At 40.3% G+C, this 25339-nt stretch overlaps 1 protein-coding gene across 5 annotated transcripts; it reads right to left on the bottom strand.

Moving 5' to 3' along the window:
• Positions 1–3425: 3425 nt before the first annotated feature.
• Positions 3426–22253, bottom strand: HENMT1 (HEN methyltransferase 1). Of its 5 annotated transcripts, none has more exons than XM_036916627.2 (8): positions 22140–22253; positions 21089–21181; positions 18500–18628; positions 14990–15102; positions 14121–14255; positions 5692–5871; positions 4804–4981; positions 3426–4083 (listed from the first exon to the last, which is right to left on the bottom strand). In XM_036916627.2, the coding sequence occupies exons 2-8, from the start codon at positions 21125–21127 to the stop codon at positions 3667–3669; spliced, it is 1191 nt and encodes a 396-aa protein (XP_036772522.2). In that variant the 5' UTR covers positions 21128–21181; positions 22140–22253; the 3' UTR covers positions 3426–3666. The 5 variants fall into 5 exon arrangements, with proteins under 5 accessions (XP_036772522.2, XP_036772523.2, XP_036772521.2 ...); XM_036916628.2 differs by lacking the exon at positions 22140–22253 and adding an exon at positions 21938–22038; XM_036916626.2 differs by lacking the exon at positions 22140–22253 and adding an exon at positions 21749–21843.
• Positions 22254–25339: the final 3086 nt, after the last annotated feature.

Below are 25339 nucleotides of genomic sequence, written 5' to 3'. Positions count from 1 at the left end.
CCAACCAATATCTGTTAACCCAAATTTCACACTTATTCTGGGGGGTGGGCCACAGTAGTTGTGGCAGTGAGAACTTTCCACGTAACATCTACAGATAAAACTCTGCCTCCTACAGAATATTAATTTTCATTGCCATATAATGTAGTTTAAAGCCTTGGAGCAGACATCCTAAGTTTCTCTACATAGTTTACAAAGCCATTCAAGTAGTTTTCCTCTAAAAAAGGAAAAATCTGCTCTTCCCCACCCCAACCCCACCACAAAAGGCCACTGGTTCTTGCAAAACTGGAGTCTACGTGTAGTTAACAGGTTAGAAACATAAGAAACCTTTCATAGTTTTCTCTAGGGAGTGAAATGGAAGGATGGGGGGCAAACTGTTGAGGAACATTTAATTTCTTCTTCATTCCTTATGAGCAGTCTAAATTTTTCCGCATGATTTTGCATTACTATTAATGTTTTTTTCCCCAAAAGCACATGTAATCATTAGAATAGATGGAAATGAATTTACAAAAGTATTGCTAAGGAAGCTGCACCAAAAAATATACAATAAATACCATTTATGTGAAGTAATTGGTATCAGAAAAGAGACATTTTATCCACTGGAATTCTATAAGGAATGGTGGCCCAGACTGTTCCCTTCAAGACAAGTGGTGAATTTGAGAGGCAGGAGTTCCAAAGGTAGTGTTGGAGGGCAGGTATTAAGGGAAAAAAATCTATATAAAGTTTAAATTCTATATAGTTGTGAATTATCTTAAATTTGTACACTATTACTTTCTTAATTTCAACTTTTTTGTTACTCTAGAAAAAACAATTTACAGTTTCAACCAGCAGGATTTTGTTGCTGTTTGGAGTGGGACTAGAGGTAAGGCAGCGATTGCCTTCCCCACCAATATTTCAAACACCTAAATGTCAAGTTCAACCAGAGTTTAAGTTTAAGATATACTATGCTTTCCTTCCCCTCCAGTCTCTGAAGCCAAAGGCTTCTCAAACCAATCTAAAACCAAAGTTTAGCCCCGGTTTTATGACAGCAGCAAAACTGCTTTACCCAACATATGAAGGTACAATATACAACCAGGAAGAGTTCCCCAATAGGAAAGCAAAGGGCAGATTTTTGTTAAAGAACACTTTATAATTAAAATACATGTCCCCAGATAGAGAGGGACAAATATGCAGCCCACCAAATGGGGTGTGGCCCGGGGAGGCAGGTAGGGCCAGAGGGGGAATTATGTGCACACTCATACCAAGTCACATGATTGTGAGATTTCCGATGGGAAGATAGAATAAACATTTTCAGATATTCAATAATAAAAATACAATTCCTTTCATGTCTCCTTTCTCAGGAGCTCCTGGAAAATTATTCTCCGAAATACAGAGCAGGGATAGGGCCACCCAGCACTGCCCCCTGGGGGATGCTGTAGGAAAGGCAGTGGCTGGAGAGGACTGGGCTCCTTACAGCAGGTCCCACCCTCTGTAGATACCTGTGAGGTACGTGAACTATGGCTACGTGAGCTATACCTGGCCCTTTCTGCACATAGAGCAGAGAGGAGCATGTTTAGGACGGCCACTGCTCTGCTTTTTTTTTTTCTTTAAACCAATCAGGTATTTGATCATTCTGCTCCAGAAACAATCCTGTAGAAGAATGACTGTTCACTTTCTAGGTCTGCAATATGCATTGCTGTGAATAGTGGCTGCCTGGTTACAAGAAAGAGCCTTATTATCCAGAAAGGATATTTAAATTTCTTAACCACACCCCTAAGGATTAACGTAGCTTCTTCGGAAGGAACATTACCCCGGGCTAGGCATTCTACACTTAGTGCCTACAAAAATTCTACCATGGGGTTATGGCCCCCATGATACACAAGTGGGTCAAGAATTCCCTTAGCAAACTTGATTTTGGCTGCATTTATACCAACAGAAAGTCTGTGATTGCTTTTCTTCCTTTAGAAAGAACTCCGTTTCTGTGCTGCTAAAGGGTATGAGCCTATGGCTTTTGTTTAAAACAATCTGCAAACTATGGACGTTTCAAAGATTCACCGTCCCCACAAGAATATCTGACCCCCAACTGAGAGCATTCATGAACCTGTCACGTGCAAAGGAAGTCCTGTATCAAGATAGAGAGGTAAAGACAACTTTCCAGAAGAATGCAGGTACTGAGGTTGCAGAGATAATGGGGGAGACACGAGGAAGCCATGAGGAAGAGACAGTGGCTCCAACCTCCATGGCAGTCTTGAGTATTTAAAGGCTTCTAGGTGATTAACCATGAACAAAGTTAATCAGTTGACTTGAGGAAAGACAGGACAAAGTGCTGCCCTTGGCTGGAAAGCATGGTTGTTAACAGAACAGTGATAAGGAAGCCCGTATGTGAAAGTTGTGCATGCGGAGGCCTAGGAAGGGGAGGTCAGACACAGCCTTTTGTGGGGCTGGGGTGAGGCAGAAGTGTAAGTCTCTCAATCATGCAAATTCAGGAAGGAAAATGAGTGTAAGTACAAAGGTTGGGGGTTCTAATGACGCAGTCTATGAAGTGGAAGGTGAAAAGAGCTGGTAAACTGTGGCTATGGGATTAACAGACTATCTTCCAGAATCCTTTCTTTCCCTTCCCCCTTCATCAAATTCACTTTCCATCTACTTTGTTACAAACCCTTTATTGCAGGCCCCAGGAGACCTTTCCCAGGCACCAACTCCACACAGCCACAGCCTGCGTCGGGAAATTCCAGGTGTGGCCCAGACTGGTTAGTTACCACAGTCCTTTCTCTGTCATTCCTTGGCAGAAGAACACCAAGTGGGCACACAGCTTCCCTGAAGAAAAGACTACATTTCCCAGCTTCCCTTCCGTAAGCTGTCGTGGCCAGGAGCCTCCCCTCTGGTTGGCAAGAAGCAAGCAGTAGTGACATCTAACAGCCCGCAGCAAACCTACCAGCCAGCCAGCACATGTCCTAGCTCCCTTTTCTACCTTTTTTTCCTTTTGGTTGATTTGGAATATGCAAGGGGTAGCTAAAGCTCAAACATCAATCTTACCCCTGAAGCACATGCCAAGTACAGAACAGCAAGATGGCACGTCAGTCACTATAATGGCAAGGCCGCCATGCCTGCCTGCTTACCTCTGCACTCCTGAGCCTCCGAAAGAAATCTCTCTCATTTTGACCAGTTTTTCCCTTATTATACATGAAGCTGTTATTTCTCTGTCCCCCATTGCTACTGCCACCCTAATTCCAACCAGCAAGCTACCAGAAGAGGGCACTCAAAAACCAGGGACCCAGTGTTTATATCACAAAGAGCCTTCTAGTCCTTCAAACAACTGCATTCCTGTTTTTGTATGATGTTCTAGGCCAAGTATTACAGAGGTTAGGATTAAGACCAAAGGAGGGAGAGAATCCTCAAAAGGCTTCAAAACTACTCTTACTCCCTGGAACAAGGTTTTACACACTCAATTTGATAGTTCAATTTTCTTTAAAAATTTTAATGTCACATTCAACATACGGCTCTAACAAAAACCAAGCATACAACAAACTCTCTACAACCATCCCCCCACCCCAATGAAGGCTTATTCAAAGAAAACCAAGGTTCAGTAATTCCAAAATAAAAAGTTACTTGAATTATGAATACACAAAAAGTTTAAATGCATGAGCCCAACTACTACTAAAACGCTGAAGTGCAGCAAATACAGATTGTTCAGTCATCCAGCTCATCACACAGGTCAGCTCTCACTGCAGACCCATCCCTGTTCAGTGCTACTGAGTCAGCAATGAGCACTCGCAGAGTCTCTACATTACTGCACAGTCGGTTCACCTTAGGATAAGCAAGGAGTCTTTCCAAGGGTACATAGAACCTATCTCCGACACGGAAAGGTTTGGGAGACTTATCTATGTTGGCTTTTTCAGCTTCTGTGTAACCTTGTCCAAGCAGTGTGCTGTGGGTCACTGAGCGGCCAATGTCTTCTGACTGATTACCAGTTTCCATATCTTCCTGTAGTTTCAAACTTTGGACAAATCTCTGTCTCATGCTTTCGACTTCTCGGAGCACCTCATTAGCCAATACAAGTTTGCGGAATTTTTGTTGTTGCAAACTTGGGTATGAAACTGTAAAAACCTGAGGGGAAAAAAACACTTGGAATATAGGAAATTTTTCAAAACCGTTACTAACTTTTTACCACATTAAGATTTAACTGTATGTACATATTAACTGTTATGTACTTAAGTCAAACCCTTCTAACCATGAATGCCACAATTATAATGGGAGTCAAGCTATTAACATACAGACCTTAACTATCTGACTTGCTTTCAAAATTCTAATGATCTAAACCTCCAAGCCAGGTTTCCACCAAGTCATACCAACCCAATATTCCTACTTGATATTAGAGAGAAAAGGGTAAAAAAAAAATTGTTAATTAAAAGGAAAATGTTTTTATTCTTTACCATACTTCCTGAAACCGACAGGGTCTGAGAAGCTTGGAGGTTCATTTCCAATAGTCATTTCCTGAGCCAAGCTGTAGAGGAACTGGCTTTCCCTCTTTTCTGCTGATGATCCTAACAGATTACAAAAGGGGGGTTTGCTGGCACAAACAGCTTGGAAGTATTAAGACTACAGCAGATTGTTCTCTATAATAAGCTTTGAGATATGGCAAAACCATGTCATAGACCAACCCTCACAGCAGTTGTGGGACATGAAGCATTCTCCTAGGGTCAACCTCAAAATAAAATCATTAATATTTATCTTTTCAGTGGGGACTAAAAAAAAAAAAAACCAGTTCACCATCCTAATAAATCAACTACTTTTTGCCCTGATAGCTACCTCACAAAAAATACTCACAGCTTTATAAATGTGTTCACCATGCTGCTCTGAAAAGCAGGTTTCAGTGGCCTTTGCTACATTTTTCTGAAAGATCCCTATCTGGGTACAATAGCCAACATCCTCAGCACCTGCTGGTGGTTCCCCCACGCCAGTAAATTCCACAGAATAATTGTAGAGATTGGCCACGTCTAAAGCCCTGAAATCACAAGAGAAATCATTTCACTACACTTAGCGCTATTGTGAACCAACTTCCAGTAGAATAGGATATGAAAAATACAATGAACTAAAATACTTCTAAGTTGGAAATTCTTATTAGCACCACATAATGCCACATCCATGTACATTTTCTCTGTAAAAATCTTTGCTTAGTTCTCTTGAGGGGCATCAAGGCAATGAAAGTGTCAGTTTCCAAGTAACTACAAGAATATGGAGGAGAAAAGGAAAAGTTATACCCCAGAGAGTGGGAGTGGACAAGGAGACGACAAGGGTTACAATCCCATCTCCTACGGGGTTTGAAATAAAGCCAGAAACAAGGTCCTGGGAGGAGACACCCGTTGGCCAAGTCATGAGGCTCAGCCTCCCTCACCCCACACCTTCCCTCCATTTTGTTTCCTGAGCTCCAAATAAAAAACCCTACAGTCTTCATTCTTCATATAAAAGGTACCTGGTGCCTACACACCCCTTCCCACCCTGGCTTGCCTGTGAGACCTAAGATAAAACTTCCTTGTTTATTTTGCCCAAATGTGGTGGTTCCTTCATGATCATATTACTTTGGGAATCAATTTTACTGGGAAAAAAAAATCTCAGTAATACATAGAGATCAAGATTTACGTTATAGGATTTTAAACTCCAGTGAGGTCCCAAAAATCAAACAAATAAAACATTCTAGAATGCTTATGAACTCACCAGGTCTGAAACTGCATTCTGGTCCACTCAAATTTGTGGTCTGCATTTCTTAAGGTCACTGTTGGGAACAGGGGATTGAATTCGGAGTTTGGGGTGCTGATGACAACCATTGCTGGGGACAAGTACCCAAAGACAACTTTGGGGAACCTGGCCAGGTCTTCTGAATCCAAGTGCTCTATTCTAAAATAGTTAATGAGAAAGATATAATAAAATAGCTTCACTTGCACATATTTTCCAGGTTAATTTAGTAAAAACAACTGCTATCTCTATGTTGCTTTATCCCTTCTTTGAATATGTAAGAGTGCTTAAATGATATAAAATCATATATTCACATATTCTCATCCTTGCTGTCCATGGTCCCCTTGTCTAACTAAGGTCCTTTACTACGCTCTCTGGGCCTCATTATCTGGAACTCTAGAAAGGGTATCTGAGCATGTACCTCCCTGACACAATGCACCAATAAGGACACAACATCACTTCTGTGGTCTTCTCATTAAAAGAGCATTCCCTGAATGTACAATGAGGAACTAGACACAACCAGATTGAGAGACAGCCTACAAAACAGCAAGGACTCTTCAGAAATATCAACAGCAAATGAGACAATGCAAGATGAAGGAGACCTGTCCCAGATTGAAGGAAGCCAAAGAGACAAATCCACTGCCCTTCTGAACCATTTTAAGTGAGAGCTCAATTTTCAAGTAGTGGGAACTGATGAATTCTGAGTATGGACTGTAGACCGGATAACAGAATTGTTGCCACTGTTAAATTTCCTGATATTATACTATAGTTATGTAAAAAACCATGTTTGTTCTTAGAAAATACATAGTGAGATATTTAGGGGAAAAGGTCATGATGTCTAACTTTCAAACGGTTCAGATAAACATAATACACGTACATAAATACATTTAAAGAAAAGGAAATGGAGTCGAATGTAAACAACTGGTGAATATGGGTAAAGGACATGCAGTTCCTTGTCCTATTCTTGCAACTTCTCTGTAAACCTGCAATTACATAACAAGTTACCAAGACATGGCTCTGGTAGTTGTACTATCCCAGCTAAACTCATGTGTCCTAAGGAAACCAGTTATCCACAGAAGTGCTTCACAAGGACCTGAGCTTCAAACCAATCCACAAACTCGGAGCCACTTTGAATATGGAGGAGGGAGACAATCTGCTTCCCCAGGCTTCCAGGACAACCCTTTCCTCACAAGGCTGCCCATGGGTCATTGGTTTCTACCATCTCTACCTTCCTTCCCTACTCCCACCCACTCCCCACATCACTCTACCAAGAAATCTGGGGCTACTTCACTAAAGGTGGCAGCATGGTGCAATGAGTTACAGGCTGAGCTGGAGTTAGCACAGCTGACCGACTCTCAGCTTACAAGGGGGTATGCTTTGGGAGGGAGATGAAGATCTGCAGATTATCTGGCTGGGAGCTTACCTGAGAACCAACTGATGGTGCCACAGGCCAGAGACTGACCTGGCAAGTCTGCAGCGCCAATAAGCAAGGTAGGTTCAAGTGTGCAAGAGAGGAGGTCGAGCTCCCCTGGAGCCCCGAGGGGCGGAGAGAACAGAACATGCCTCACACACACCATAGGCTTCTGCAGATTCCACACACACACAAGGGCCAGATCAGCTGTCCCACTTCAGGCAGCCACTAGGACAAGGAGGAGGCCAGAGGAGCACCCACCTATCCCAATGCCACCTGTTTGCCCAACCCACCTCTCTAACCTTACATTGGAGAGGAAAAGAGAAGATGGAGGCAATATGAGAGACTGAGTTTGCCTGAAAAATGCAGTTTCTAAAGAGATGAACATAAACTGACAGGTGATTTTAAGGCAAATGTGCCTGAAAGCCTGTGCATCTCCCATAAACACCACTTCTCAACAGGATGGTGATGGGGGGGGCAGCATTATGAGTTTTCAGCCAGTTACTGGGAGAAGCATGGAAGGTGAACTGATGACCAGGCACACTAGTCAGTAATGGTCTCCAAGCTACCAAATCTAGAAGCCTCTTGAGTCTTCTTACTCTATTTGACTTCTCTGCATCATCACTGCAAATATGGAATATCAAAACTTACAGCTATAATGCATCCAGAGAGAAATCCCATTGCTTTAAATTTACACATTAGAAAAGCTAAAAAAATAAGCAAGTACGTATTTCAAAAAGTTAGGGTAAGACAGCAAATGAAACCCAATCAGCAGATGGGAGGAAATACAGAGCAAACATTTAAAAAGCAAAACATACCCCTAAAGCATATGACCCAGTTATCCCACACCCAGGTGAAATGAAACCTGTGTTATCACAAAACCTGTATGCGAATATTTATAACATCTCCATTTATAATCACCCCACATTGTAAAGAAGCCAAATGTCCTTAAATAGCTGAAAAGGTGACACAGCTATACAATGGGATACAACTCAGGAATCAAAAAGAAAAAACCAGTGACACTGACAGGGAGCTGGATGAATCTCAAAGGCATTAACTGAGCAAAAGAAAACAGCCTCAAAGGTTACATGCTGTATGATTATCACCATGTTCTCAAAAGAATAAAAGTATATGAGAGGGAACAAAGCGGTGGTTGCCGGGGTCAGAGGGACAGGCAGGGATGGACACAAACTGGTAGAGTTGTATGGGGTGACAGAACTGTTCTGTATGCTGAGTGATGGTCACATAAAGTACACATGTGCCACAGAATTGTACCTCTGCCCAAAAATAGTAATTATACTGTTTTTTTAACTACTAAAAAAAAAAACTGATATTGGGGGAAATGTTGGCAATCTGTATCATAGGTAACTGATTCATTCCCCTAATGTACTAAGAGAGCATATGAATCGGTATGAAAAATATCATAAACCCAATAGTGAAATTCATTAAAGATACATGGTTCAGAGAAAAAAATGTCACTTGAGCATGTGAAAGGTGTTTACCTTTTTTCCAAGAGAAACATAAATCGGAACTTCACTGAGATTGTATTATACTCCTTTATCAGATTGTCAAAGGTAGAAAGCTGGAAAGGAAAAGGCTGTAAAAGAGCCGGTGGAGGACGAGGAAAGCAGGCCTTCCTACACGGCAGTAGGAGTGTGCTGCAGAGGCACTAGGAACAGCAGCTGGGCAGCAGCTTGCGGGTGGACAACTAGCAGTGCCCACCACGTCTATGCTACTCTTCTTCACCTACAAGAGTTGTCACAGGCATACGGCTGTCAATTAAAGGATATATCCAGTCTCCTTGCAAGCAAGGTGTGACTACAAGCCTAAGTTCTCACTAGTGAAGTGAAAGTTCCAGGTCTGGGTCATAAACATCTGTCACACATGCCTCTCTGATTTTCCCCTCTCCTGTGAATTGCTACAAGAATGTACCTGTGACTCCAGGGGCTGGTAAAACAAGACAGAAGGAATCTGGCTCCTGACTGACTTCAAAGAGTCAAACCACTGCCAATCATGGACCGCGCAGATAAAGTAAGAGAAATAAGGTTCTACTTTCTTTAAACTGCTATTTTTGGGCCTGTGTTCTACCATCTCAACTTTCTCCCTAACTAAAAAGGCTATCATAATCACAAATACATTCTTTGACTCAGCAATTTTACTTCGAGGAATTTATACTACAGATAAACAAGCAAAGCTGAGAAATATACAAAGTCATGTATTGCAATAGCAAAACATCAGGTAATCCTAAGCACTCCTCCCATGACACTGGCTAAGCACATTGTGTTTATATTCAGATAGTGGGAAATGTACAGCAATAAAATACAGCAGCACTTGAGGTCTGACATGGAAGATCTCCAGATATTCTCATAAGAGAAATAAGGTACATTCAATGCGCAGTACACTATCACTTGTATAAAGAAAACTGAAGTGCATACACATATTTGTACTGGACGGGCTATTTCTGGAAGTCTACACAACAAAGTGTTAACAGCGACTGCCTTGGGGAGGGAAAATGGGTTGCTGAAAGAAAGAAGGAAATTTTACTATTTATTATTTGTACTTGTAGAATGTTATCATATATAAGTGTAACCCACTTTTTGAAATGGGTAAATTGCCTTTTTAAGGACAAGAAAGGTAAAGGAGAAGCTCGAGGCGCAGGTAGGAAGTTGAAAGGGAAAACAAGCACTAGAAGACTTGTTACATGTATATAATTTCATAGTAATTAATAAATAAAAGGACCAAAGGACTTACGTAGACATAACTAATAAATAATGAATGTAATGACATAGAACAGAGTAAGATTCCCTGACAGGAACCCCTCTTTAAACTTACTTACCTAGATGACAATCTGGGAAGGTGGGAAAGAGTAGAAGGTAGAAGGGCATAAAAAGAAAGAAAAACCTCTGTTGAATTATTGGAGAACTACACAGAGACCCAAGAGAGCAGGTTTTAGGAGTTAAGCCCAACTGAACAGAAAAAAGAGTATCACACATGCTACAAAATAGAATTTAGCAAAAATTAACCATACCATCTTATTTAATCCAGTGTAAAAGCACTGAGAATGTAGGAATGGGAGGAAATATTTGCAAATCACATTTCTAAAGGGGACAAATGACCATATGTATATATACAAATGACCAAAAAGCAAATGAAAAAGATCCTCTATTAATCCTTAGGGGGAAAAACAATCAAAATGATAATGAGATAGCCATCCTAATGGATATGAGACATCAAAACAAAAAACAAGAAAAACAACAAGTGTTGCCAAAAATGTGAAGAAATTGTAACATTTGTGCACTATTAGTGGGAACATAAAATGGTATATCAGCTATGGAAAACAGTATGAAGCTTCCTCCAAAATTTAAAAATAGAATTACAGTATGATCCAGCAATTCCACTTCTGAGGATTTATCCAAAATACCTAAAAAAGGGGACAGATATTTTGTACACCCATGTTCATAGCAGCATTTTCACAATAGCCAAAATGTGGAAGCAATGCAAGTGTCCATAATCAAATGAATGGATAAACAAACTGTGGGATATACACACAACGGAATAGTATTCAACCTTAAAAAGGAAATTCAGACCTGAGCTACAACACAGATCAATCTTAAAGACATTCATTGTGCTAAGTGAAATAAGCTAGTCACAAAACCACAAATACTACATGATTACACTTATACGGGGAACCTAGATCAGTCAAACTCACGCAGACAGGAGACAGAATGGTGGTTGCCAGGGGCGGAGGGTTGAGGTAATGGGGAGTCATTGCTGATGTGCACAGAGTTCCAGTTTTGCAAGACAAAAAAATGGGTCTATAGATGTGGTGATGACTGCACAGCAGTGCAAATAAATCTTCATGCCACTTAAAAAAAGTTTAGGTGGTAAATTGTTCTGTATATATCACTACAATGAAAAAATAATGCTCTAACATTTTCCATAAGTCATTTCACACACTCTTTAGGTGCCTACCATGTGCCAGCCAAGCAATATGTAATAGAAAAGACATAAAAAGTAAACTCTGCTCTGGAGAACACATTACTAAAAATTGAAAATCAATCTGAACACAGCACCAGGCAAACTGACCCCAGAGGAAGTCCCTTCACCACTATTAAAAGGTCATTAATGGAACCGTCAAAGACCCCAAATAGCCAACGCAATCCTGAGAAGGAAGACTAAAGTGGGGAGGATCTCGCTCCCTAACTTCAAGCTCTACTACAAAGTCACAGTAATCAAGACAATTTGGTACTGGCACAAGAACAGAGCCACAGACCAGTGGAACAGAATAGAGACTCCAGACATTAACCCAAACATATATGGCCAATTAATATTTGATAAAGGAGCCATGGACATACAATGGGGAAATGACAGTCACTTCAACAGATGGTGCTGGCAAAACTGGACAGCTACATGTAAGAGAATGAAACTGGATCACCGTCTAACCCCATACACAAAAGTAAACTCCAAAAGGATCAACGACCTGAATGTAAGTCATGAAACCATAAAACTCTTAGAAAAAAACATAGGCAAAAATCTCATGGACATAAACATGAGTGACTCCTTCATGAACATATCTCCGCGGGCAAGGGAAACAAAGGGAAAAATGAACAAGTGGGACTATATCAAGCTAAAAAGCTTCTGTACAGCAAAGGACACCATCAATAGAACAAAAAGGTATCCTACAGTATGGGAGAACATATTCATAAATGACAGATCTGATAAAGGATTGACATCCAAAATATATAAAGAGCTCACATGCCTCAACAAACAAAAAGCAAATAATCCAATTAAAAAATGGGCAGAGGAGCTGAATAGACAGTTCTCTAAAGAAGAAATCCAGATGGCCAACAGGCACATGAAAAGATGCTCCACATCACTAATCATCAGAGAAATGCAAATTAAAACCACAATGAGATATCACCTCACACCAGTAAGGATCGCCAGCATCAAAAACACAAACAACAACAAATGTTGGCGAGGTTGTGGAGAAAGGGGAACCCTCCTACACTGCTGGTGGGAATGTAAATTAGTTCAACCATTGTGGAAAGCAGTATGGAGGTTCCTCAGAATGCTCAAAATAGAAATACCATTTGACCCAGGAATTCCACTTCTAGGAATTTGCCCTAAGAATGCAGCACTCCAGTTTGAAAAAGACAGATGCACTGCTATGTTTATCGCTGCACTGTTTATAATAGCCAAGATAGGGAAGCAACCTAAATGTCCATCAGTAGATGAATGGATAAAGAAGATGTGGTACATATACACAATGGAATATTATTCAGCCATAAGAAGAAAACAAATCCTACCATTCGCAACAACATGGATGGAGCTAGAGGGTATTATGCTCAGTGAAATAAGCCAAGCAGAGAAGGACAAGTACCAAACGATTTCACTCATATGTGGAGTATAAGAACAAAGGAAAACTGAAGGAACAAAACAGCAGCAGAATCACAGAACCCCAGAATGGACTAACAGGTACCAAAGGGAAAGGGACTGGGGACAATGGGTGGGAAGGGAGGGATAAAGGGGGTGGGGAAAGAAAGATGGCATTACGATTAGCATGTATAGTGCATGGGGGACACGGGGAGGGCTGCGCAACACAGAGAAGACAAGTAGTGATTTTACAGCATCTTACTACGCAGATGGACAGCGACTGTGAAGGGGTATGTGGGGGGGACTTGGTGAAGGGGGGAACCTAGTAAACATAATGTTCTTTCTGTAATTGTAGATTAATGATACCAAAATAATAATTTAAAAAAAGGTCATTAAGCAACACTTATCTTGGCTTCTGAATACCATTTCCTACTAAAAAGACCCAGAGCTCCTTTGAGAAGTGGCTGATTCCAGGCGTGGGAAAGGAAAAGCAGAGTTCAGCCTAGAACATATGCCAGAAAGTAAGTGCTTACAGTATGACAAGCACATCAAAGGACAGGGGATCCAGCTTGAGGGGCCTCCCACTGACCAAACTTGTGACAGTCTGAGCAACAAAATTAATTAAGTGTAGTAATAGGTTATAAACCATTAAAAAAAAAGAATTAAGGAGTTCATCCTCATGATAAATAGGGATAAATCTGGGCTCTTGCTTGTGGTAGGATTAACAAGTAAATATACAGGGAGTGCTGGAATTTCAAAAAATCATATGCCATCACATAATATAGAATAGGTCAGAAAATCATTAATGAATGCTACATCGATGGGGAAATAGGGATGAGTGACAACATATTTGCATTGTCTTTAAAGTGTCTGTCCACTGACTGCTTATTAGTTGTGAAAGAAGACACACTAATTATACAGGAGAACAAACACTCTGATCAGGGGAGATAGAGACATAGCCAGCACTGGGCAAATGCACTGTGCCTAGAGATGGGATGCCCTGAAAGGGAACTAAATAACATCTTCAGCGTTCTACACTATTCCAGGAATGCATAACCTAAATCTGATCTCCAGAAGCAAAAAATGAAGAATATTCTTTTTGAAAAAAGAGGGGTTAGAAAGTGGTTACTTAACACTCCTTGTTTTAGGAAATACATACTGTATCCACTAGGGGCAAAGAGCCATGATAAAGGCTTAGTGATTCAGGAGAAAAAAAAAAGAAAAAAAACACACCTGGAGGATGAGAAGGTGAGAGGAGGCCAGGGAGGGCACATGTGCAAATGATAAAGAAAATGAAGAAAATGTTAATAGATGAATCTGGATAAAAGTACATGGGTGCTCCTGGACTATTTATTTTTTGCAACTCACTTGTAAATTCGAAATTATTCCCAAACAAAAAGTCAAAAAAGGCCAGTAAAAAGCTGTCCTATTCTTTTTTAAATAAGAATTAAGATTATGATATAAACATATATGTGTGTATATATATATATATATACACATACACACACACATGCACATATATGTAGGACACTGTATGTAAATATATATATTTAGGACACCAAGTTTACTGAGACTAATTCATATTTTTTAATGAAATTTATATAGTAAGAATCAGTTTAATACTTACAATTCAATACATGTTATCAAGTCAAATCCAAGCAAACGAGAGTCTCTCTCCACAGCAGAGCCATGGTACAAGGTTATAGTCAAATCCAGATCCCGGGGACTTAGATATTCCCCCATGACTGGAGATAACGTCTTCCTGCAAAAAGCATTATTGTAAAAGTAAGGGACATCTGAACATAATCATCTATTCAGAATATCTCATCAACTATAGAATTCTGATAACTGTCTCCTCCTCTGATAGTTATCTTCTACCTGCATTAAGTCTGACAAAGCCTGCCTTCCATGACTTGATGTATTAAGCACCAGGTCATAGGGGAACATCCTCTCACACAGGGAAGTGGCCAAAGAAAACAAGATTTTAAACATTGCTATTGCTCTCATTATTAATAATTTTGGTCATCTAGCTCAGTTTGGATCAATGACTTTCATCTTTTTGTTCTTTTAGAATAAAAACATTCCTGAAACAATCCATTTAAGTCTAATTTTATTTATGTGTGTATGTACACATGTATGAATGAGACTAGACAGCTGCTCTGATTCAAACTGAAGGAGGTGAGGCAATTTAAGTCCTCTGCTACAAGTTATCACGGTGTCCAAGATGAAAGTAATTAGATTTTGCCATTTGCAATAGAATTTGCAATGCTTTGACTACTGGAATTAAGACCATACCCTCTGCATGGTAGAAGCATGACAAATGTATTATTCACAATGTATAGCCAATTAGTGTTATGACAAAGTCATTTGGTGAGCTCCAGACTCTCATAGTATCAATCTTTTAAAACAAGTTGTAAAAAATTGACATTTCCTTTAAGTATAATTGTGCCACTACTTTCAAATTAATGCACGATTCTTTCAGAACCTAGGCATTACCTTCTCCATTGCAGTGTAGCTTGATCAATATCTACTCCGACAAGCAGTTCAATGCAACTGTGGAATTTTAACATCCATATGAGTGAAGTATCACCACAACCCAAGTCTGCAACCTGCAGATGAAACAGAACATTGTTTCAAGGACATTTAAATATGATAAAACCTTTTTTGAGACAAGTAGGTATCAGAAATAAAGCCCTAATAAAATCATTATATGAAAAGATCTTTTTTGATAGAAAAAGTACATAAAAAGGAAATTAATCTGAGACATTATGAGCCTAGAGGTGCAAGGTGGAGGGATAAATCCTGGTAACTTCCCTTGACTTACTAAAGAGTGTTTGTGCTTTTATAAGAAACTCCTAATTCAGATGAGTAAAGGTAAATCATTGATCAGGAGCCTGGCACAGGAACACCACACATGGCAGGCAGGTATCCCCAAAAAGGAAACTTTGTACCTCTGAGCAGCTTCATAATTTAAAACAAAAAAGGTTACCTACCAGGCATGTAAGGACAGAGCCTAATCTTGACCAGGACTTTACAATTCATATGGAAAATCTAATCCCCTAAATGCATTAATATGCATTCTTACAGATTTTTATTAAATCTGATTTTCTTCATCATACAATAAAGTCTTCATCAACCATAGCTGAATCACTTAAATCCCTGAGCCCCACTTTATGAGAAAAAGAGCAAATGAAGATAAAACTCATATTAAACATTTTAAAGTAACCATACCAAAAAAATTAAAAATCAGCTCCTAGGATAGCTAATTGGCTCTTATGCAGCCTTAAGTGGGTTATGAACTATTTCTGGATACTCACTCATGAAGATTCCATGTATTGTTCTAACATGCACACACACACACACAACAGGCTTTAAAGGGTTAAAACTAACAGACTAAAATTATCTCAAAATTCATTCCATCAGAAAACTGCACTCTGTAAAATTAAGATCAATTCTCTACTGCGGCATTTACCAGGTTGTTTTCCAGAGAAGGCAAATTTCCCTTTGAAAATTCATACTATAACTTTAGCAATAAAGGCACATTCTATCTTTTTTAACCCAATTTTTCCTCAAATGTGTTTGACTACAGACCCTTTCCCTTAAACATATTAGTAAACCCCGCAGTCTATCTCAATGTGACACCCTTGGTCTCATTCAGTAATTTTTCTTTTTCGAAGTATGTACATTTATGGAACAGTGGGAGGAGAGGAACACAGAATTAAAAAATAAAAACCTAGTCCCAGAAAGTAATTTTTACCATTAAGAGCATTAGATTATGCTTTTATGTAGTATATTCAATTTCTTCCAAGCAGGAATTGAGCTGAAACTTTATTAATAAGCAGGATATAACATGAGCCCTTCAATAGCCGCAAATAACCTAGCAAAAAGAAGTTCGTAGTGTTTCACTTTATATAACTCTTTAGAAAGAATTAAACTACTAACCATTTTTCCTAAGTCTATCGTTCTTTAGCCTGCATAGCTAAATAACTGATCCTGCAGAATTCAGAGGTTCACTGGGCTAGTCCATGGACTCTCTTGGTCCTAGGAAATCCCACACACTCTACAATGGACACAGAAGGGAGGCAGGACCAGACAGAATCCAGTGGGCAGATGGTGCCAACCCTGATCATGAACCTTTGGTGCAAAGGGAATGAGGATGTCAGGGACCCCATGCCTTCACCCCACCCACTACCACTAACAGCAAAGCTTTCAAGAGCAAGGTGATCATAAAGTAACTGCAGGTGATCAGAAAGTAACAAACTTACCTTAAAGACTGGAGAGATTCAAAGCAGGTTTGAATTTGGATTGGTCAAGAAAAGAACCCAAAGAAAGGAACCAGTGTGTAGAGAAGAGTTCTTGGGATGATTTTAATTTCCCTTTTGAAATTTAGCATACATAATTCCCTTTCAAAGAAGGGAAACTCATTTCTTCACAGACACAACCACTCTTATTCCAGAAAAACTGCTAGTGTTTGTAGTACACGAATGAGAAAAAATTAGGTCCACGCTCACTTCTCCCATTCAGAATCAAAACCTGAAACTTAAATACTCTCAGCATCATGCTTCAGCAAAAGGAAAACTTTCTTTACTTTCATTTCTCATACAGGAGATAGTCGTTTAATTTCCTATTTAACAAAACTTTAGGTCAAACCATATGAAAAACTGTACTGAACTCAGGGCCCACAAAAAGGAAATCTGAAATGCTTCAACTGAATACTTGTGCCATGTTGGCTACAGGATTTAAACAAGTCACTGCAAGGTGGTATGCAAGTGTAAAACCACAGGGAAGGAGCTGAAGTAAGGGAAGCCTTCACACACGGAGTCTTGAAGGTAAAACAGGAAAAAAAACACTTCCATTTAGAAATTCAACTTACCAGCATCTTCTCCCCAACCAGACTATCCAATCCATAACTTAGTAACCAGTTATCTACTACCAAATTTAAGTATATTGTTTGAAATCACGACTGTCATTGGAAACTATCTGAGCAGACCCATGACTGCATATTTAAAAAGAACCTCAGAGCAGGGTGGGGGGATGGGTGAAACAGGTGAAGGGGATAAAGAGGTAAAAACTGTAAACTGTAAAATAAGTTAGCCATAGGAATGGAAGTACTACTACATGCAGAATATAACCAATAACAGTGTCATATGCTGGTATAGTACCAGGGAACTACACTTACCCTGGCAAGCATCTAGTAATATATGTATAATTACCAAGTCACTATGTCATACATATGAAACCAATATATTATTATCAACTTTTTTCCAATAAAGAACCACAATACCTGTGACCAAAGATTGGTTCACCTCCTGTTTTGAATAAACTCTCTAGAAATATGGAACCCGTAAAATCACATCCAGCTATAAAATGTCAAGATTTTCTTCACATTTGAAATCAGCAATACTATTGATTCTGCCTGAGTCCTGTTCTGGTAAACAAGTTACAGGAATCCACTTATACTTTGTGTTCCCAAAGAGGGCTTTCTGGAAAGTACTACTTTCCCCCATACTCACAGATGCCACATGTTCCCATTCTTTGCCAAGAATGATCAGCTAACTACTTGTCCCACTGATTAATTGGAACAAAGTTCTTGTTAACCCAATTTAGCTTAAGCGTCTCTCCTTTCCCCACCCCAGAACTGTGGATTGCCCTCAGCCTGAGCAAACTCACTCAAGGGTCCCTTCTAGAAAATAGGATGGCCTCAGGGTAACAGGTGTTGGTCTACCATCCAAATACACCACCCTTTTATCCCACTACCCCTCAGCCAGTTCTTCCTAGCTTAGTGTACTCCTCTTTATAAAGAAAAACCGTTTTTGCCCAACTACTACAACACAAGAATCTTATGGTCAGCATTCTCCTTACTGCAAAAATTCCTTTCCCTCCTTGCAATATTCTTTTTGAGCAGAATAGTCTCTGCTTATTTGCTAAGTCCTTGTTAAGGTTTTCTGTTTGACAAAACATTTCTTAAGACAATGTTAATAATTAAATGTAAAGGGAATTACCTACCTTCTTGGGTTGATGTTTATTCACTAAATTTTTAACGAAGTGGTAGCGCTGTCTGTATAATGGAGGTTTAAATTCAATTACCTTCTTTCTGGGAACTTCTTCAAAGTTACCATCAAGCACACTATTACACTGGAAGTTTACAAACAAAAAAGGAAGTGTTCTTAATCATGCTTGACTTCAGGAATTAAATAAGAAAAAAAGGCTTAATTTCCCCCAATCACTTTGTTGAAGGCATTGGCCCTTCACCCACCTATGTCCTAAAAACATTAGGTGACACTGCATCCCCTCCACAGTTCATCTAAGCGTCCTCCATGACTTTTATTAAGCGAAAGTCTAGCTTTATGTTTCCTATGGCTTAGAGCCAAATTACTTATGAATGCATTTAAACAAGTCTCCTAGCCACAGGGGACCTTCAGTGAAGCCAACTGCCAAAGCCTGGGGTCTGGGCAGGCAGGAGACTAGAAACTGGTTATTACTACCAAAGATTTTCCTTGACCAAATGGAAGTCAGCCTCCTTTAAGACTGCTTCTGAGGAGACCTCGGCCTGGACCCACCCTGTCCTGTCTAGCCCAGTTTTAGCAAGAATCCTAAGTCAGTTTAGAGAGAATACCCCCTACCCCCGACCAAACTCCCATATCTGATCAAATATCTCAAGCCCCAGCCCTGATATCTGTTCACCTTGGCCTGTCTTCAGCAAGAACCACCCAACCTTGATTTCTCTTTTCCATCCACTGACCCCCTCTGCTCATGAACTATGAATTCCCAGCTGTCTGTTGTATGTGGAGTGGAGCCCAATCTCTCTCCCCTATTGCATGCTCTTATTAAAACAGTTCTAAATAAAGTCTTCCTTTCTAATAAAACCTTTTTACAATCATCAGAATTAATTTTTCTTTAACATGATGCTATTAGAAAAGCAATCATGATTAATCCATAACAGCTGTTATTGCTGTTCCTAAATACAAGTATTATAAAGGAGTACAGTCCAAACAGCACTTAATATCTAGAGTGGTGCTGTCCAATGGAAATAAAATATAAGCCAAATATACAATTTTCTTGTAGCCTATTTTTTTTATGCTTTTAAGTTGTAATTAGTATTTTATTAACCCAATATATCTATCATTTCAAGATGAAATCAAGATTAAAAAAAAAAAAAGAAAAAGAAAAACACAGACCCAACATAAGGTCAATTCTGCTAGGCCAAGTTACCAAACTGGGGCTTAAAGCCCAACCTAATTAAGGGATTTTACGCCAATCAGTCTGGAATTTCCCAATCACTAGTGAGGGAATCTGCAAAAAAGACCCCTTGCTCCTCCTAATGGAGAGTGACCTTACCTGAAACAACCCCTAATCTCTTCTTTTGCTTATAACTTTTTGTCCCACCCTCCTGCTTATAAAAACCTTCCATTCTGTGTAACTCCTGGGAGCATCCATCTACTTGCTAGATGGGATGATTCATGAATTGCTGCTTTAAACCAGTTAGATCTTCAAATTTACTTGGTTGAGTTTTGTTTTTTAACACTACATTCTTGTTTTTCATATTCAATCTTCAAAGTCCAGTGTATTTTACTCTTATACATCTAAATTCCAATTTTTTCCTCAGAAATGTTTGCTCTGTATTTGGACTTGAAAAAATTTACATTTAAAAAGTAGACTGACAAATGCCAAATGATTTCCCTCATTTGTGGAGTATAATAATGAAGCAAAACTGAAGGAACAAAATAGCACCACATGGGAGGGGTGTGGGAAGGCAGGTGGGGAGGGAGGGAGAAGGGACTGAGGGGTATTATGTTTAGTACACATGGTGTTGGGGATCACGGGGAGAACAGTGTAGCACAGAGAAGGCACATAGTGGATCTGTTGCATCTTGCTGCACTGATGGACAGTGACTGCACTGGGGTATGGGTGGGGACTTGATGATATGGGTGAATGTAGTAACCACATTGTTTTTTCGTGTGAAACCTTCATAAGAGTGTATATCAATGATACCTTAATTAAAAAAATTTTTTTTAAAAGTAGACTGACACCCTGAGTTACTCCAAACATACTTAAGAACTTTTCCAATAATGAAGTATAATGAGTATCCTCTTTAAACTTAAAATTAAATGAAGTTCCATTCCTCAGCTACACAAGCCAACTGTTTCAAGTCTTCAATAACCCTGTGTGGTAAGTGGCTACCTATTGGAAAGCACAGATCTACAGTCTAGGTACTCCAAAAGTGGTTCGCAAACCAGTGTCCTCTTTATCTGAAAATGTATCAAAAATGCAGAATCTTAGGCCTCACCCACACCACCTCAATCAGAATCTGCAGTTAACAAAGAAGCCAGGTGATTCAAGAGCACATTAACATTAGACAGACACTACTCAGAGTTCTTACAGATTTTCCTACTTAAAACAAGAGATAAAAGTAAATACATTTCACTTTATATACACCAAAGGTGAAATTTCATCTATGTACATCCTTGTTAAGCTCAGCCAACACTCTGGACAATGTCAGGAGCTAAATGTGATGGATTTTACTCCACATTACCTCACAGTACATCACCAGAATAACTCTTGAGAGTCAAACAAACCAGTTAAGGGTAGTATTACCTCTATGCCGTTTTCTTCCATGTTTTTCCCACGTTTCATTGAAACAAAACTGTAGATGTATCCTTCAAGCTCTATGCATCAGCAGTCACTTGGCTGTATATACAAAATAGCTTTTACAAAGAGGAGGAGCCTGGGCGAAATAGCTGCCTACATCAACAGGGAAGGGAGAGAGCAGGCTTTCTTCTTTTACATGTTACCATTTATTCCACAGGATTTATTTGGTAAGTATTACTTTAGACTTTTTTTTTTTTTTTTAGCAAATAGGCTCAAAAAGCCTAAGTAACGTTTCACTACGTCAAACCCAGGTATATACAACAACACCCATTCTTCCCTTTTACTATTAAATTTGATACAAATTAAACAATCCTATCCCCTATTTCATTAAAGCCCTCAATCTCCCTCAAACTGCTTTCAATTACTCTTCCACACCTGGCCAAAATACAGAAGGAAAGAAATGTCCTAAGTAACTGATACGCTAACGATGTTACAACATCTATCCAACGGACTGATGGACTTGAATTTAAATTTTGATTCTCTATTGTACACCTGTGCCTATCTACTAGAACCGGAGCTAAAATGCAGGCAACATGTCAATCAGCTAACTTCTCAGTTATTCTCCAATTCGTATTCCGAAGCCCTCCTCAAGCGACCCAACGGTACCTTCTCAGAGCAAGAGTCGTCGCACTCGTTACCTTAGAGTGAAGACCAAGCCAAATAGAAAAAAGATAAAGAGCAACGTCACCCACGAGGTTCAGCAGAGCAGCAGCGCATTTAACTCCGGGCCCCGCCCCTGGCGCCTGCGCACGCGCGGTCTCGCTACGTGACTAAACCCGCCCGCGCCCACACCACCTGCGCCTGCTGCGTTGCGTTTGGCGCTGTCCTCCGCCCGAGGTGTCCGGAGCCGGCGCCCACCCCTATTCCTCCAAGCTCCGGGACCCGCCGCGTCGGTTATGCGTCTCTTAACGACCGCCATGGCGTATGCCCCAAAGCCATTTTCCAGATCTCCTTCCCAGCCTGAGCGGGGAACCTCCTCCCCCCGCTACACCCCTACCCGCAGGCGGCTGCGACCCTCGGCGGCCGTCCGGGAGTCGCGGCTGTTGGACGGAGGCGGCGCCGCAACCAGCGCGTCGCTGGCCGCGAGCAGGTCGGTCGGTTCCGGAGGCTGTTGGTTTCCTGACTCTCCCCGTGCTCAGCAAAGAACTGAAAACAGTCCCGGCCAATGGAAGGCGGCAAGGGAGCGACCAGCCTCCACTCGGATGCCCGGACAGTCCACAAGGGCCTTAAGAGGACTCTGGGCTGGGGAAGTTGGCCCAATAATATCACAACTCAGAAAACTTTCAGCCGCCGAACCTCCAACTGGTAATTTGCGCATGCTGGGGACACATCTATCTGATCTCTTAGAACTAAGTTACTGCATCGTCCTTCTGAAGAGACTGAACTTGACACTTTATGAATCAGTTTTTTCTTCCTTGTATGTAATGGAAGAGTTTTTAAGGAGAGGGAGAGAAGTGAAACTGTTCTTTGGGGGTGGAAGGGGGGCAAAAATTTATCCTACTTTAAAAAGACTCAAAAGCTTGTGTTTACTAATGAATTAATAACCCGTTAATATACCATAAGAAATATATTGGAACTGTATTTTCAAACACTTAATACCTACTATGCAAAGCACTATGCCAACAGCTTTGAGGTATCACAAATATAAGACGATGCTTGAGGAATCTAGTCCCAGTAAAAAGTAGGTAACTCAAGTTCAGCTTCACTGTTCGAGAGGTTCCTGTTGGCCTGGGGAAACTGCAGATTTAACAGACTGCCTTCATTAAAGGCGCGTATTCCTTATCATGGAAATATATCATTTAAACAGAACCTTTAAAGGTTGGTAACTGAATTCTACTTCTGGGTATTTCTTAATTAGTTAAACAAGGCAGCCATTAGGCTAAAGGGGCTCCGGTGCCGGGGCAGCCTTCAACGGCAAAACAAAACCTCAGCCTGCAAATGCTTCAGAGCTAAGAAATAGAACGTCAGGACAACCAATCACAAACAGCCAGCGAGGCTTTCCCAGATGAGGCACCTGTTGAAGCCTAGTGAATCAAATAATCTCCGTGCTTTGCTTTGGCACCTTCCCTATAAAGCCTTTCTTCTAGTTCCTTCTGACAGTGGTAGGAGCTACCAGATCTGAATTGATTTTGCTCAAATTCTTAAAAATTTCAATATGCCTCAGTTTATTAACAGTATATACTCAAAAGAATTGAAAGCAGAGATTTGAACAGATAACATACATCAATGTTCACAGCAGCGTTGTTCAGAATAGCAAAAGGTAGAAACAAATAATCCATCAAAGGATAAACAAAAATGACATATATACAATGAAAAATTATTCAACCCTTTAAAAGAATGAAATTCTGACATGCTAGAACATGGATGAAATTGAAGATGTTACGCTAAGTGAAATAAGCCAGTCACAAGAAGACAAAATATTATAGGGGAGTAGGGGGAAAGAAAATAATTTTCAGTAGTGCACTTTTGTGAATATCAGATGTCTTTCAATTTGTCTACCTGCAAACTGAACTGGATCTTGAATTCTTCTAGTTTCTGCAATATCTGACTCAAACGTTTCCAATTTTCTCCCACGCTTCTGACTTGATTTCGCTAAGAACAAAAACTGCCCTTTTCCTAAAGCCCTAAAAGCTGGAGCTGGATGACCTGATAGAAACTGCAGAGAAATCACATCAGCTCGTGTATGGACAACCTTTGGGTCTTTGCTGTGTGGGCCACTCAGAAAGTTCACTGCAACACCTTATGACATCACCAGAGATACTCAAACTGCAAACCAAGCAAATCTATCAGGCTGCCATTGCCTCTCCTCACTCTGACTAAAGACGCTTCCAGCCCAACTAGAAATCTTGACTAACTTCCCTCTGGTCTGTTTTCACAATTAACCTTCTGTTTTTCTCTTGTTTCCATAGAAATACCTCTTATTAAATATATGATTGCTTGCACAATATAGACTAACTTTAGGAGCCCATCTGCAATACCAGCTCCCGAACAGAGACACAAATCTTAGACTTAACTGACCCATTCTCAGGAGTAAGAGACAGATTCAACGAGATATGGAACAATCTACCAACTCAGCTCTGGACTGTGAGACTTACTGGGAAATTTCAAAGGCAGGAATGAAGAGTAACAGAATATGCCACCCTAAAACATGCCTCTTTTGGCATAAGGATTGACTCAAATTGGTTAAAAACACAGGGGAAGCTAAGGAAATTTACATTTAAAAGGAAGTCTCTATTTGTAAGACTGTCTCCCTCTCTATACCAGCCAGAGAAAGATGCTTAAATCACAAGAAATCTTGTCAATGGAGAAGACACTGATACAAATCTGCAAAACAGACCTTACTGCTTGTTTACTATGCTTTTCCTGTTAAGTCCCATCCCTAGCCTCCCCGCCCCAACTCCAACATCTTTCTTTTGTCTTTACAGAAGATGGTATTTAAGGTGGTGGCGTGGGCCTTGTTAGGGAGTTCCTCGTTCTTCTTGGGTATCTCATGTATGCATGAGGTATATATGCCAATAAACTTTTGTTTTTCTTTTGTTAATCTGTGTTTTATTACAGGGGTATCAGTCAAGAAATCAGAGGGTAGAAGGAAAATTATTTTTCCTCCCCTTCAGTATGATTCCATTTATATCCGATACCTACGGTAGTCAAATTTATAGAGATAGAAAGTACAATGGCAGTTGCCAGGGGCTGAGAGGAGGAGGGACTTGAGAATTGTTGTTTAAAGGGTTTAGAGTTTCAGTTTGGGATGATGGGGATGGGTCATAACGGTGTGAATGTGCTTAGTAGTGAAAATGTGTTCAGTAGGGAAAATGGAAATTCCTGGCCAGGATCCTCACCTGATACTCATTGTGTATGTGCAATGAGGTAGTACTTAGCCTACTGCACAAGCACATGTTTGCATACCTGTTGGCAATAAGCCATTACTACTGGTATTGCCAGAAGAGTTCCACCTGGTGCTAAGGACAGAGGGAAGTGGGAGAGCAGGAGAGGGGAGCAGAGGCTGAGCCAGGAGCAGAGATGGAGGCAGACCTGATTCTAGCACTTGACCTGCCACCATGAGAATAAAGCTTGGTATGAGCCCCTATTTTAAACCGCCAACTCTCATTTGTCATTTTTTGGTCTCACCGAATCCATAGTGAACTTGCTTGGGGCTTAAACCTTTGAACGAGACCACACCACTGAAGTGTACACTTT

The sequence above is a fragment of the Manis pentadactyla genome, chromosome 4 (genome assembly GCF_030020395.1).
Source record: "Manis pentadactyla isolate mManPen7 chromosome 4, mManPen7.hap1, whole genome shotgun sequence".
Lineage (NCBI taxonomy): Eukaryota > Metazoa > Chordata > Mammalia > Pholidota > Manidae > Manis > Manis pentadactyla.
The sequence above is the reverse complement of the archived record's forward strand: the minus strand, read 5'-3'. Positions and strand labels throughout refer to the sequence as shown.

Coding starts and splice junctions, on each gene's coding strand:
- HENMT1 (XM_036916627.2), bottom strand. CDS start 21,127: ATGAAACGTGGGAAAAACATGGAAGAAAACGGCATAGAG. Junction 15,103..18,499: donor ATAAACATCAACCCAAGAAG/GTAGGTAATTCC, acceptor TTTCATCTGCAG/GTTGCAGACTTGGGTTGTGG. Junction 4,084..4,803: donor GTGAACACATTTATAAAGCT/GTGAGTATTTTT, acceptor TTTTCCCCTCAG/GTTTTTACAGTTTCATACCC.